At 43.7% G+C, this 14,644-nt stretch overlaps 1 protein-coding gene across 1 annotated transcript in view; it reads left to right on the top strand.

Moving 5' to 3' along the window:
- LOC129813624 (rho GTPase-activating protein 12-like) overlaps nt 1–2,477 on the top strand; it is a 123,267-nt gene extending 120,790 nt beyond the window's left edge. Inside the window, exon 20 of the mRNA XM_055865973.1 lies at nt 38–2,477. Within this exon, the coding sequence (XP_055721948.1) occupies nt 38–209 (172 nt within the window). The 3' untranslated portion in view covers nt 210–2,477. The remainder of the gene's footprint in view (nt 1–37) is intronic.
- The last annotated feature ends 12,167 nt before the right edge of the window (nt 2,478–14,644 follow it).

Raw genomic sequence — 14,644 nt, 5'->3', positions numbered from 1 at the left:
TAGCTGTTAGCTTTACTGCCCCTCTCTCTGTCCGCAGGGTGATTGACCACGGCGAGGAGAACCGTATGACGACCCAGAGCGTGGCCATAGTGTTCGGCCCCACCCTCCTCAGACCCGAGACAGAGACGTGGAACATGGCGGTCCACATGGTCTATCAGAACCAGATAGTAGATCTCATCCTGCTGGAGTACGAGGGCATCTTTAGGTAGACACCAGAGGGGTGACCTTTTCCCTAAGTACAGGTCTAGGATCAGTTTCCCTTCCCACCCAATCATAACCTTAACCATTAGTGGAAGAGGTGCTAAACTGACCCAAGATCAGCGTCTAGGTGCAACTTCACCCTACACTGGTAGAGACGGGAGGTGATGTTCACTTGGAACGACACGCTAACGGGACGAAACGGAGAGGGACTACGTGAACTTGTCCAATAAGAAACACTTGTTTTTGTCTTCCGTTGTCAAATGCGTCGTAACGTTGTGCTGTAATGACTCCAACCCAGGCCTCCTCTCTGAACACCATCACCACCATGACTATGCAGAGCTCTCAACCCAACCCAGGAGAGACCTGTCCAACTCACCCCCCTCTAGCCCGAAGTCATTCACGCCTCAGAATCCGTCTCCCACCAACCAAACCTGTAAGACAAGGACTTATTATACACAACTAATAAACCCAAGTTGAGACTCTTAGCAGCAAACATGGAAGATGCCTCTCCCTCCTGCTCTTCTCTCAGCCAACATGGAAGATGCTTCCCCCCCCTGCTCCTCTCTCAGCCAACATGGAAGATGCTTCCCCCTCCTGCTCCTCTCTCAGCCAACATGGAAGATGCTTCCCCCTCCTGCTCCTCTCTCAGCCAACATAGAAGATGCTTCCCCCTCCTGCTCCTCTCTCAGCCAACATGGAAGATGCTTCCCCCTCCTGCTCCTCTCTCAGCCAACATGGAAGATGCTTCTCCCTCCTGCTCCTCTCTCAGCCAACATGGAAGATGCTTCTCCCTCCTGCTCCTCTCTCAGCCAACATGGAAGATGCTTCTCCCTCCTGCTCCTCTCTCAGCCAACATGGAAGATGCTTCCCCCTCCTGCTCCTCTCTCAGCCAACATGGAAGATGCTTGCCCCCCCCTGCTCCTCTCTCAGCCAACATGGAAGATGCTTCCCCCTCCTGCTCCTCTCTCAGCAAACATAGAAGATGCTTCCCCCTCCTGCTCCTCTCTCAGCAAACATGGAAGATGCTTCCCCCTCCTGCTCCTCTCTCAGCCAACATAGAAGATGCTCCCCCCTCCTGCTCCTCTCTCAGCCAACATGGAAAATGCTTCTCCCTCCTGCTCCTCTCTCAGCCAACATGGAAGATGCTTCCCCCTCCTGCTCCTCTCTCAGCCAACATGGAAGATGCTTCTCCCTCCTGCTCCTCTCTCAGCAAACATGGAAGATGCTTCTCCCTCCTGCTCTTCTCTCCATGGCTGCTTTTGTGGGACTTTCTGCAAAAGCCAACATCCAATCCTGATTGTCCATTCACTGGATTACTATGGCCATCATAAATGATCCCTCTCCTCTAAAGTACAGACTCTCTCTCCTCTGTGAAGCGGTTCGTTCTACACACTGGCTGTGTCTTACGTGGCTCACTATTCACTATAAAGTGTACTTCTTCTGGCCAAAGGTAGTGCACTATATAGGGAATAGGGTTCCATTTGGGACACACACACTGACTCATGGTTTTACTTCAGCCATCTTAACAAAACTATTCTGCTTCTCTGGTTTTCAGAAGAAATCTTCTATCAGTCAGATTTCAACTTGAAAATACAGAACTGGTCCTCTGACTGGTGGTGAATAAGGCAACCATTAATAAATGAAAGTTCTGTTGAATAATATGTACAGCTGTAGTGTGTTGTGTCAAATGACACCCTATTCCCTTTGTAGTGCACTACTTTTAACCAGAGCTCTGATCAAAGGTAGTGCACTATAAAGGAAATGAACAGGGTTGTGTGTGTGTGTGTGTGTGTGTGTACGGGGGATTGACTGACTGGAAATATGTTGTATAGATGTTTGATAGTAATTATGTTTATCTTGACGGTGAGCGTTAGAAACTTGGGGAGGCAATCACTAACGTGTTACGATTTGTTCCATAACGTAGACTGATTGTGTAAAAAAATAATAATCATTTAGGATTGAAAAATTCCAGTAACTTAACTGAAATTCTCAGGTTTTTCCCTTAATCCCTGTTGGGAGGATTCCCTGGATATTCTGCATATTCACTCCTGATCCAGGGAAAATTCCAACCAGGGTTTATGGAAAACCTGGGGAATTTTGGGAAAGTTACTGTAATTTTGCAACACTAGAACTACTTACTATCTGACCTGGGTTGTGGAAGTTTACCTGAGTTGTGGGTAAATGACACTTTTTGAATGTAATTATTTTCCAAACTAACTGCTGTTCATGACTTCTTGTCTAACTGGAATAAAGGCCTCCATTGAGAACCTCTAAAACCTGTGGTACTTGTTTTTTCATCTCTCGTCTGACACACACACACACACACACACACACACACACACACACGTGAGCACTGATACCATAAACGAAAAACGTGCACACATTTCCACCATCATTGAAAACAACACAAAGGTCTTTCAGGTAGGGCTTGTTGATACTGGATTTTATGATATTCCTTTTTGCTCAGAGAGCAAATTTCTCCTTGACCTTTTGTAATAGAACATTTTATGAAACTATTTGTATGCTGACATATCTAATGATTATAGATTTTCTTGAAATAAAAACACATTAAACGAAAAGGCAAATGTAGATCAGTATACGTTGAGTCCTTGAAATACTCTTATTGGTAATATTATACTGTAGTAACAACATCTGATGAATAAATGCAGATTTTCTCTCAATTCTGTCAGGAATTTTTCCTGCTGTTCCTGGAACACTGGTGAACACTGTGTTGTGTAGTAAAGTACCTAGAAGACTAGTGAACACTGTGTTGTGTAATAAAGTCCCTGTTAGACTAGTGAACACTGTGTTGTGTAATAAAGTACCTAGAAGACTAGTGAACACTGTGTTGTGTAATAAAGTACCTGTTAGACTAGTGAACACTGTGTTGTGTAATAAAGTACCTAGAAGACTAGTGAACACTGTGTTGTGTAATAAAGTACCTAGAAGACTAGTGAACACTGTGTTGTGTAATAAAGTACCTAGAAGACTAGTGAACACTGTGTTGTGTAATAAAGTACCTAGAAGACTAGTGAACACTGTGTTGTGTAATAAAGTACCTAGAAGACTAGTGAACACTGTGTTGTGTAATAAAGTACCTGTTAGACTAGTGAACACTGTGTTGTGTAATAAAGTACCTGGAAGACTAGTGAACATTGTGTTGTGTAATAAAGTACCTAGAAGACTAGTGAACACTGTGTTGTGTAATAAAGTACCTAGAAGACTAGTGAACACTGTGTTGTGAAATAAAGTACCTAGAAGACTAGTGAACACTGTGTTGTGTAATAAAGTACCTAGAAGACTAGTGAACACTGTGTTGTGTAATAAAGTACCTAGAAGACTAGTGAACACTGTGTTGTGTAATAAAGTACCTAGAAGACTAGTGAACACTGTGTTGTGTAATAAAGTACCTAGAAGACTAGTGAACACTGTGTTGTGTAATAAAGTACCTGTTAGACTAGTGAACACTGTGTTGTGTAATAAAGTACCTAGAAGACTAGTGAACACTGTGTTGTGTAATAAAGTACCTAGAAGACTAGTGAACACTGTGTTGTGTAATAAAGTACCTGGAAGACTAGTGAACATTGTGTTGTGTAATAAAGTACCTAGAAGACTAGTGAACACTGTGTTGTGTAATAAAGTACCTAGAAGACTAGTGAACACTGTGTTGTGTAATAAAGTACCTGTTAGACTAGTGAACACTGTGTTGTGTAATAAAGTACCTAGAAGACTAGTGAACACTGTGTTGTGTAATAAAGTACCTAGAAGACTAGTGAACACTGTGTTGTGTAATAAAGTACCTAGAAGACTAGTGAACACTGTGTTGTGTAATAAAGTACCTGTTAGACTAGTGAACACTGTGTTGTGTAATAAAGTACCTAGAAGACTAGTGAACACTGTGTTGTGTAATAAAGTACCTAGAAGACTAGTGAACACTGTGTTGTGTAATAAAGTACCTAGAAGACTAGTGAACACTGTGTTGTGTAATAAAGTACCTAGAAGACTAGTGAACACTGTGTTGTGTAATAAAGTACCTAGAAGACTAGTGAACACTGTGTTGTGTAATAAAGTACCTAGAAGACTAGTGAACACTGTGTTGTGTAATAAAGTACCTAGAAGACTAGTGAACACTGTGTTGTGTAATAAAGTACCTGTTAGACTAGTGAACACTGTGTTGTGTAATAAAGTACCTAGAAGACTAGTGAACACTGTGTTGTGTAATAAAGTACCTAGAAGACTAGTGAACACTGTGTTGTGTAATAAAGTACCTAGAAGACTAGTGAACACTGTGTTGTGTAATAAAGTACCTAGAAGACTAGTGAACACTGTGTTGTGTAATAAAGTATCTAGAAGACTAGTGAACACTGTGTTGTGTAATAAAGTACCTAGAAGACTAGTGAACACTGTGTTGTGGAATAAAGTATCAAAGGACAGAAAAAATAACTAATAATGTCATACATACTGTCTGTCTCTCCTCTCTGTCTCTCTCACACACACATTTGTGCACAAGTGAGCACTGATACCGTCATCCAAAATCATGTAAACATTGACACCATCCATGAACACAAGACAAAAGACTTTCAGGTGTGGCTTGTTGATGCTGTATATCATGATGAGTTTTGCTGAGAGAACACATTTCTGTTTAACTTTGTTTATGAAACATATTTGATTGTAAATCATTCATTTCCAAACCTAATGATTAGAAGACTACATTATGAGGTAATAACCAATGAGACCAAAAGGCAAAGGTCATTATATTATAAACCTGCAATTGACATCTAGACATTCTATGTTCTGTTTGCTGTGTCACATGGTTATTACAGGACCATAGAAATCAGATGAAAGTGATCAGGAGGTGAATCAGTTTGATTTACCACCTTGTTGTTAGACTTCATATCTACACGTGTCCCAGTTATCACCAAGTCATGGTTGAAGAGGACAGGATATAAAGGGGACAACTGAGACTCCAAAATAACAACAGAAATAACCACAAGAAGAGGACATCATCATCCAGGAATGAGAATGAAGAGTGTTGTATCTCTGCTGGTGTTGCTGCACTGCTGTCTGTCTGGAGCCCAGGTCCACAAAGACAGAGATGGAGTCAGTGTGAATGAGATCCAGCAGGTTGACTATGAGGACAGAGAGAGCAGAGGGAATGACATTCAGACTGACCAACAGAGAGCTGAATCTGCATTAACACACAGCCAGCAAACATGCCAGCCTGACATCCACACTGTGCTGAGAGAGATGAGTACCACGATGGCAGAGCAGAGAGTTGAGCTGAGACACACAAAGACTGAACTGGGAGCCATGGAGGCCCGACTGAGAGCCAGTGAGAGCCGACTGACAGACAGTGAGAGCCGACTGACAGACAGTGAGAGCCGACTGACAGACAGTGAGAGCCAGGTGGAGGAACTGACCAATAGGAATGAAGGTAAATCAGAATTATCTCTTTCATAGCTGTTTTAACACGAAGGTCTTAATCTGAGTCTAGGTTCAGACCCAAATTGTATTTTATACTATTTAAGATGACATCATGAGTCATTTATACTAAATCTCACTGACTTGTTTATTGTTCATGTATCTGATTTCAGCACAAGCAGTGAAACTAAACTCCATGGAGACTCGTTCTGACATCACTGAGAGACACGTTGAAGTTCTGAAGAGAAACAGTCAAGGTAATGGGAGGAAAATGAAGTATTAGTTCTGACACTATTAATATATATATATATATGGTCTGAATGACTGACCTTATTGTTGATAACATGTCTAATCTACACCAACTAGTGTCCAGTTAGATAAAGTAGTGCTGACTCATCTCTGTCCCACAGACAGGAAGGTGGCTTTCTCAGCCTCACTAGCAGCACCTGGTCAAGAAGGACACACTGGACCCTTCAACACTGGAATCACCCTGGTCTACAGAAATATCTACTCAAACATTGGCAATGCTTATAACCCCACTACAGGTACACTATATTCATATCATCAGTATTTATAAGTCTGTGTGAAAACATAGTTATTAATAATCCTCTGTCCTCGTATCATCTCTGATGACTGTTTCTATGTGAATGTTGTGTTCTGATACAGGGATCTTCACAGCACCAGTGAGAGGACTCTACCTCTTCAGGTTTTACATCTATGGATTGGGTGATAGTTCAGTTTATACAACTGCAGTCTTGCATAAGAATGGACATCATATAGCTATTGCACATGGTAGCCAAGATAGTGGTACTATTAATTCCTCCAATGGAGTGTCACTGCTGCTGGAGGTAGGAGATGTGGTCAACATGCATCTCTGGTCTGGGAGAAAGATATATGATGATGCAAATCGCCACAGCACCTTCAGTGGTCACCTGCTCTTCACCATGTAGGAGGATTATTGAAGGACTGTATCAGTTATCTGTACAGGAAAATATTCTGACATTTTAACAACATTGTGTTAGCGTTGAAAGTTCTCCATTTGCTCTCTAACAGTTCAAACTAAGGCAGTTCTCAAGGAGAAAAGTAGGTGAAATATACAAGATGTAAAAATACATATCGTATCCAAGTTTTCAAAATAGAAAAATAATAACCATAATATACTCATAATGAAAATATTAATGTCATGTAAATATTATACTATCCACTAAGACTTCTTTAATTCATGTATAGATGTTGACCCCCCCTCACCCCACCCACCTCTTAGGACCATTTTCTAATGTCAATTGAAGAGTAGTAAACATTGTGTTGAGTATTATGTAATAAAGTGTTTATCAAAATAATGACTAGTAGAATGGCACTAGTAGTACTGTTATTACACACACACACTTACGCACTCACACGCACACACATTGTGAGAACTATGTGCACGTGGGCAGACTGACTGACTACTAAATCCTTCAACCACCGTTCATGAACACAAGGCAAACGTCTTTCAGGTAGGGCTAGTTGATAATCATGATATGAGTTTTTGCTGAGAGGGGACATTATCTCTTTTACTTTGCTGATTGGAAATAGTTGACTGTAAATTGTGAATTCACTTCCAAACCTAATGATTAGAATACTCTATTGCGAGGCATTACACAACGGGTGGGTCTAATCCTGAATGCTGATTGGTTAAAACCACATTCCAGCCAGTGTCTATTCCACAAGTTACCACTGACTGAATCTATGATGTTAAAGTGTCTATTCCACAAGTTACCACTGACTGAATCTATGATGTTAAAGTGTCTATTCCACAAGTTACCACTGACTGAATCTATGACGTTAAAGTGTCTATTCCACAAGTTACCACTGACTGAATCTATGATGTTAAAGTGTCTATTCCACAAGTTACCACTGACTGAATCTATGACGTTAAAGTGTCTATTCCACAAGTTACCACTGACTGAATCTATGATGTTAAAGTGTCTATTCCACAAGTTACCACTGACTGAATCTATGATGTTAAAGTGTCTATTCCACAAGTTACCACTGACTGAATCTATGATGTTAAAGTGTCTATTCCACAAGTTACCACTGACTGAATCTATGATGTTAAAGTGTCTATTCCACAAGTTACCACTGACTGAATCTATGATGTTAAAGTGTCTATTTACTCTGTTCCATCTGACTGCGCAATCCACTGTCTCATCAGCCCAGCCAGGCAATTTATAAACTTGATCTCCACTATAAAAAGCATCTAGACATTATCTCACATTTCTTTTAGACTAATATTTAGTTTTCAACAGCGGAAATCTGTAAAATCCTTGCTGTCTGTCTCTCTGACATTTGCAACATTGTTTCAATATTCAAGCTGTCCCATAGTAATGAACGTGTCGGGAATCGGGACGAGACAGACAGGCAGGCAACGTTTCTCAGCCAGTCGAAATCATGAATCAGCTGGCATCATTTTTATGGATATATACAAAGAAATGTCAATTGAAAAAAGGACAAATGAAAAAAAAGTGCAGCTAGTTTGCTGTCGTTCCAGCTTCAGTTTGAAGTGATCATGTTAGATGTGTTGTTGGATAGCTCCTCTGAACAAGTGTCCTGACGAGTGAGCACATTTTCTATGTCAGGCGAAATCACGCCTCATTAGCTCATTGTTATGGATATATCCAAATAAATGTCAGCTTAAAACCTGTCTAGGACCCCCGCAACAGCCAGTGAAAGTGCAGGGCGCCAAATTCAAAATAACAAAAATCTCATAATTAAAATTCCTCAAGCATACAAGTATTTTACATCATTTTAAAGATACTCGTTAATCCAGCCACAGTGTCTGATTTCAAAAAGGATTTACAGCGAAAGCACCACAAACGATTATGTTAGGTCACCACCAAGCCACAGAAAAACACAGCCATTTTTCCAGCCAAAGAGAGGAGTCACAAAAAGCAGAAATAGAGATAAAATGAATCACTAACCTTTGATGATCTTCATCAGATGACACTCATAGGACTTCATGTTACACAATACATGTATGTTTTGTTTGATAAAGTTCATATTTATATAAAAAAATCTGAGTTTACATTGGCGCGTTACGTTCACTAGTTCTAAAACATGTGGTGATTGTGCAGAGAGCCACATCAAAATACAGAAATACTCATAATAAACATTGATAAAGATACGACTATTATACATGGAACTTTAGATCAACTTCTCCTTAATGCAACCGCTGTGTGTCACATTCCTGACCTGTTTTCCCTTGTTTTTGTATTTTGTTTAGTATGGTCAGGGCGTGAGTTGGGGTGGGCATTCTATGTTATGTGTTTCTATGTTGGGTTCAATGTATTAGCCTGATATGGTTCTCAATTAGGGGCAGGTGTTTTACGTTTCCTCTGATTGAGAACCATATTAAGGTAGGCTGTTCACACTGTTTCTTTGTGGGTGATTGTTCCTGTGTCAGTGTTCGTGCCACACGGGACTGTTTCGTTTGTGAGTTTGTTCCTGTTCGTGCGTTCTTCGTTGTCTGTAAGTTCTCATGTTCAGGTCTGTTTACGTCGTTTGTTATTTTGTAGTTGTTCAAGTGTGCTTCGTGTTCGTCTTTCTTTATTAAACGGATTATGTATTCAACCCACGCTGCATTTTGGTCCGATCCTTGCTCCTCCTCTGATGAGGAGGAGAATGAATGTTACAGAATCACCCACCTACCAAGGACCAAGCAGCGTGGGAAAAATCAGCAGCAGCGATCGCAGGATTTCTGGACATGGGAGAAAATACTGGACGGTAAAGGACCCTGGGCACAACCTAGAGAATATCGCCGCCCTCGTGAAGAGCTGGAGGCAGCTAAAGCAGAGAGGCGGTGGTATGAGGAGGCAGCACTGAAGCGAGGCTGGAAGCCTGTGAGTCAAGCCCAAAAATGTCTTGGGAGGGGGCTACAACGGAGTGTGGCGAAGTCAGGTAGGAGACCTGCGCCAACTCCCCGAGCTTACCGTGGAGAGCGAGAGTACGGGCAGACACCGTGTTATGCGGTAGAGCGCACGGTGTCTCCTGTACGTGTGCATAGCCCGGTGCGGTACATTCCAGCTCCTCGTATCGGCCGGGCTAGATTGGGCATTGAGCCAGGTGCCATGAAACCGGCTCAACGCGTCTGGTCTCCAGTGCGTCTTCTCGGGCCGGCATACATGGCACCAGCCTTACGCATGGTGTCCCCGGTTCGCCAACACAGCCCAGTGCGGGTTATTCCACCTCCCCGTACTGGTCGGGCTACGGGGAGCATTCAACCAGGTAAGGTTGGGCAGGCTCAGTGCTCAAGGGAGCCAGTACGCCTGCACGGTCCGGTATATCCGGCGCCACCTCCCCGCCCCAGCCCAGTACCACCAGTGCCAACACCACGCACCAGGCTTCCAGTGTGTCTCCAGAGCCCTGTTCCTCCTCCACGCACTCGCCCTGTGGTGCGTGTCTCCAGCCGAGTACCACCAGTTACGGCACCACGAACCAAGCCTCCTGTGCGTCTCCAGAGTCCTGTGCGTACTGTTGCTGCTCCCCGCACTAGCCTTGAGGTGCGTGTCCTTAGCCCGGTACCTCCAGTTCCGGTACCACGCACCAGGCCTACTGTGCGCCTCAGCCGGCCAGAGTCTGCCGTCTGCCCAGCGCTATCTGAGCTGCCTGCCTGCCCAGAGCCGTCTGCGCTGTCCGTCTGCCCAGCGTCGCCTGCACTACCCGCCTGCCCAACGCCGTCTGAGCTGTCCTTCTGCCAAGCGCCGCCTGCGCTGCCCGTCTGCCCAGACCCGCCTGAACTGCCCGTCTGCCCTGAGCCTTCAAAGCCGCCCGTCTGTTCTGAGCCGCTAGAGCCGTCCGTCAGTCAGGAGCCGCTAGAGCCGTCCGCCAGACAGGAGCAGCCAGAGCCGCCCGCCAGACAGGAGCAGCCAGAGCCGCCCGCCAGACAGGAGCAGCCAGTGCCGCCCGCCAGCCATGACCAGCCAGAGCCGCCCGCCAGCCATGACCAGCCAGAGCCGCCCGCCAGCCATGACCAGCCAGAGCCGCCCGCCAGCCATGACCAGCCAGAGCCGTCCGCCAGCCATGACCAGCCAGAGCCGTCAGCCAGCCATGACCAGCCAGAGCCGTCAGCCAGCCATGACCAGCCAGAGCCGTCAGCCAGCCATGACCAGCCAGAGCCGTCAGCCAGCCATGACCTGCCAGAGCCGTCAGCCAGACCGGAGCTGCCCCTCAGTCCGGAGCTGCCCCTCAGTCCGGAGCTGCCCCTCAGTCCGGTGCTGCCCCTCAGTCCGGTGCTGCCCCTCAGTCCGGTGCTGCCCCTCAGTCCGGTGTTGCCCCTTAGTCCGGTGCTGCCCCTTATTCCAGTGGGGTTAATATGGAGGGTGGCCGTTAGGAGGAGGCCACGGAAGAGGGGATTAACTATGGTGGGGTGGGGACCACGTCCAGAGCCAGAGCCGCCACCGTGGACAGATGCCCACCCAGACCCTCCCCTAGAATTTTAGGTGGTGCGCCCGGAGTTCGCACATTGAGGGGGGGGGTTCTGTCACGTTCCTGACCTGTTTTCCCTTGTTTTTGTATTTGTTTAGTATGGTCAGGGCGTGAGTTGGGGTGGGCATTCTATGTTATGTGTTTCTATGTTGGGTTCAATGTATTAGCCTGATATGGTTCTCAATTAGGGGCAGGTGTTTTACGTTTCCTCTGATTGAGAACCATATTAAGGTAGGCTGTTCACACTGTTTCTTTGTGGGTGATTGTTCCTGTGTCAGTATTTGTGCCACACGGGACTGTTTCGTTTGTGAGTTTGTTCCTGTTCGTGCGTTCTTCGTTGTCTGTAAGTTCTCATGTTCAGGTCTGTTTACGTCGTCTGTTATTTTGTAGTTGTTCAAGTGTGCTTCGTGTTCGTCTTTCTTTATTAAACGGATTATGTATTCAACCCACGCTGCATTTTGGTCCGATCCTTGCTCCTCCTCAGACGAGGAGGAGAACGAACGTTACCCTGTGTCAGATTTCAACAAAACTTTACGGAGAAAGCAAACCATGCAATAATCTGAGTACAGCCTTTAGACAACAAAGCAGCCAAAAAGATACCCGCCATATTGGGTAGTCAACATTACTCAGAAATAGCATTTGAAATATTCACTTACCTTTGATGATCTTCATCAGAATGCACTCCCAGGAAACCCAGTTCCACCATAAATGTTTGATTTGTTCGATAATGTTCATCAGTTATGTCCAAATATCTTCTTTTGTTAGGGAGTTTGGAAAACAAATCCAAAAGCGCGTTCAGGTCGCACTCAAGGACTTTCACATTCTTGTTCTGAAGCCATTCCAGCGTTTCTTTGGCTGTATGCTTGGGGTCATTGTCCTGTTGGAACGTAAATCTTTGCCCCATTCTAAGGTCGTTTGCACTCCGAAGCAGGTTCTCATCAAGAATTAACCTGTGTTTGGGCTCCATTCATTGTTCCCTCTATCCTTACCAGTCTCCCTGATGCTGAAAAGCATCCCCAAAGCATGATGCTGCCACCACCATGCTTCACTGAATGGATGGTGTTAGACGGGTGATGAGCTGTGCCTGGTTATCTCAATACATAGCACTTTGCATTCAGGCCAAATATTAAAGTGTTTGCCTCATCAGACCACAGAATATTTTGCCTTATGCTCGTAGAGTCTTTCACATGCCTTTTCGCAATCTCCAGGTGTGCTGTCATGTGCCTTTTTCTCAGGAGTGGCTTCTGTCTGGCCACTCTCCCATAAAGCCTAGATTGGTGAAGTGCTGTGGAGACTGTTGTCCTTCTGGCAGGTTCTCCCATCTCAACCAATGAAGTCTGTAGTTCTGTCAGAGTGGTCATTGGGTTCTTGGTCACCTCCCTGACCAGGGTCCTTCTTGCTCGGTTGCTCAGTTTGGTCAGTCTGGGTAGTTCCAAATTTTTTCTATTTCCCAATGATAGAGACACTGTGCTCTAGAAACGTTTAACACTCTAGAAATTGCTTTATACCCTTCACCAGATATATGCCTTATTAAAATTCTATCTCTGAGATCTACAGACAGTTCCTTGGACTTCATGGTATAGTTTCTGCTCTGTCAACTGTGGGACCTTCTATAGACAGGTGTGTTTCTTTCTATATCATGTCCAAACAATTGAATTGGCCACAGGCGGACTCCAATCAAGTTGTAACGACATCTCAAGGATGATTAAAGGAAATTAGATGCACCTGAGTTCAATTTGTTGTATCATAGCAAATGCGTGTGGATTATTATGTAAATTAATAAACACATTAAAAATGTCTAATATGTTTTCACTTTGCCATTTCGGGGTATTGTGTGTTGATGGGTGAGGGGAAAAACATTTTAATCCATTATGAATTCAGGCTGTAACACAAATTAACTTTTTAGTAACATTGTCTTAGCGTTGGAAGCTCTCCATTTGCTCTCTAATAGTTTAAACTAAGGTAGTTGTCAATGTGAAAAGTAGGTGAAGTAAAAATATAAGAAATACATAGGAGGGGGATCATGTGACCCCATAATGAGATGGCCGCATGAACTGAGAGCTCCGCACAAGTCATTTCCAATTTGTAATCTTACCTCCATTTCAAGTTTAACCTCATTAGCTTTAGTCAGAAAATCCATTGTGGCTACAAAAGGTGACATTACATGTGATATTGTTACCCGGACTCGAGAAATAGCCACAGAAAAAGCCTCCAAGAAACAGCTAGCTTCAGAAAAAGCTAGCACCTATTAGCCAGGAGTATGAGGACCCGTCCCTCCCCGAGGCCCAACATCTGCTAACCTCGTCCTCTGTCGAACACATCCTTTCTGAGCTGAGATCCCAACGTACAGAACTCAACATCAAACTAGATGGCAACTTCTTAGGGCTAGGCCCCTTTTTTCTCAATTTCCAATTTGACATGCCCAAAGTAAACTGCCTGTTGCTCAGGCCCTGAAGCCAGGATATGCATATAATTGGTACCATTGGAAAGAAAACACTTTGATGTTTGTAGAAATGTTAAAATGATGTAGGAGAATATTATACAATAGATATGGTAGGAGATAATCCAAGAGAAAACCAACCGGAATGTTTTTGAGAGAGAGACCATCCTTTTAGAATGGCAAGTATAATGTCATACTGAGAATTAGCTCCCTGGATGCAATTCCTATGGCTTCCACCGGGTGTCAGCACTCTATGTTCAAGGTTTCAGGCTTGTAACTTCAAAAACGAATAAGAAATATTAGTTTAAGTACAGGGACACAGTCTTGGAAATTCGTGTTTGCGCGCACCATGATGACAGGTTGCACCTGCTAAAATCGAACATTCTTCTTTCCGTAAGAAATACTATAGTTTGAATATATTTTAGGGAATCTGAGGAGCAAATAGAAACGTATTTTGACTTGTTGAAACAAAGTTGAGGGGTAGATTTTCAGATGACTTTCTTTGCATGTTGAACGAGTGGATTACTCAAATCGAGGGCGCCAACTAAACTGACTTTTTGGGATATAAAGAAGGATTTTATCTAACAAAACAACACTACAATGTTATAGCTGGGACCCTTTTGATGACAAATCAAAGAAACATTTTCAAAAAGTAAGTGAATATTTAATCGCTATTTGTGAATTTATGAAACCTGTGCCGGTGGAAAAATATTTTGATGTGGGGCGCTGTCCTCAAACAATCACATGGCATGTTTTCGCTGTAATAGCTACTGTAAATCAGACAGTGCAGTTAGATTAACAAGAATTTAAGCTTTCAACCGACATAAGACACTTATATGTACCTAAATATTTAATATCCATAATTGTTATGATAAATTAATTTGAATTGCGGGCCCTCCAGTTTCACCGGAAGTTGTCCAGCTAGCGGGGCGCCTAGGCTTATTATAAACATCTGAGAGAAAACATACGCATGCAGAAATCCATTACTTCCTAGAGGGAATCTCGCTAGCAAAACTAGCAGAGACCAACCAAGAAGATATCAACTCCTCCTTCACTCCTGAGGAGGTCCTAGAGACAATTACCTCCATGCCACCTAACAAGTCCCCAGGCCCAGACAGA

The sequence above is a fragment of the Salvelinus fontinalis genome, chromosome 17 (assembly GCF_029448725.1).
Source record: "Salvelinus fontinalis isolate EN_2023a chromosome 17, ASM2944872v1, whole genome shotgun sequence".
In the NCBI taxonomy this organism is placed as follows: domain Eukaryota; kingdom Metazoa; phylum Chordata; class Actinopteri; order Salmoniformes; family Salmonidae; genus Salvelinus; species Salvelinus fontinalis.
The sequence above is the reverse complement of the archived record's forward strand: the minus strand, read 5'-3'. Positions and strand labels throughout refer to the sequence as shown.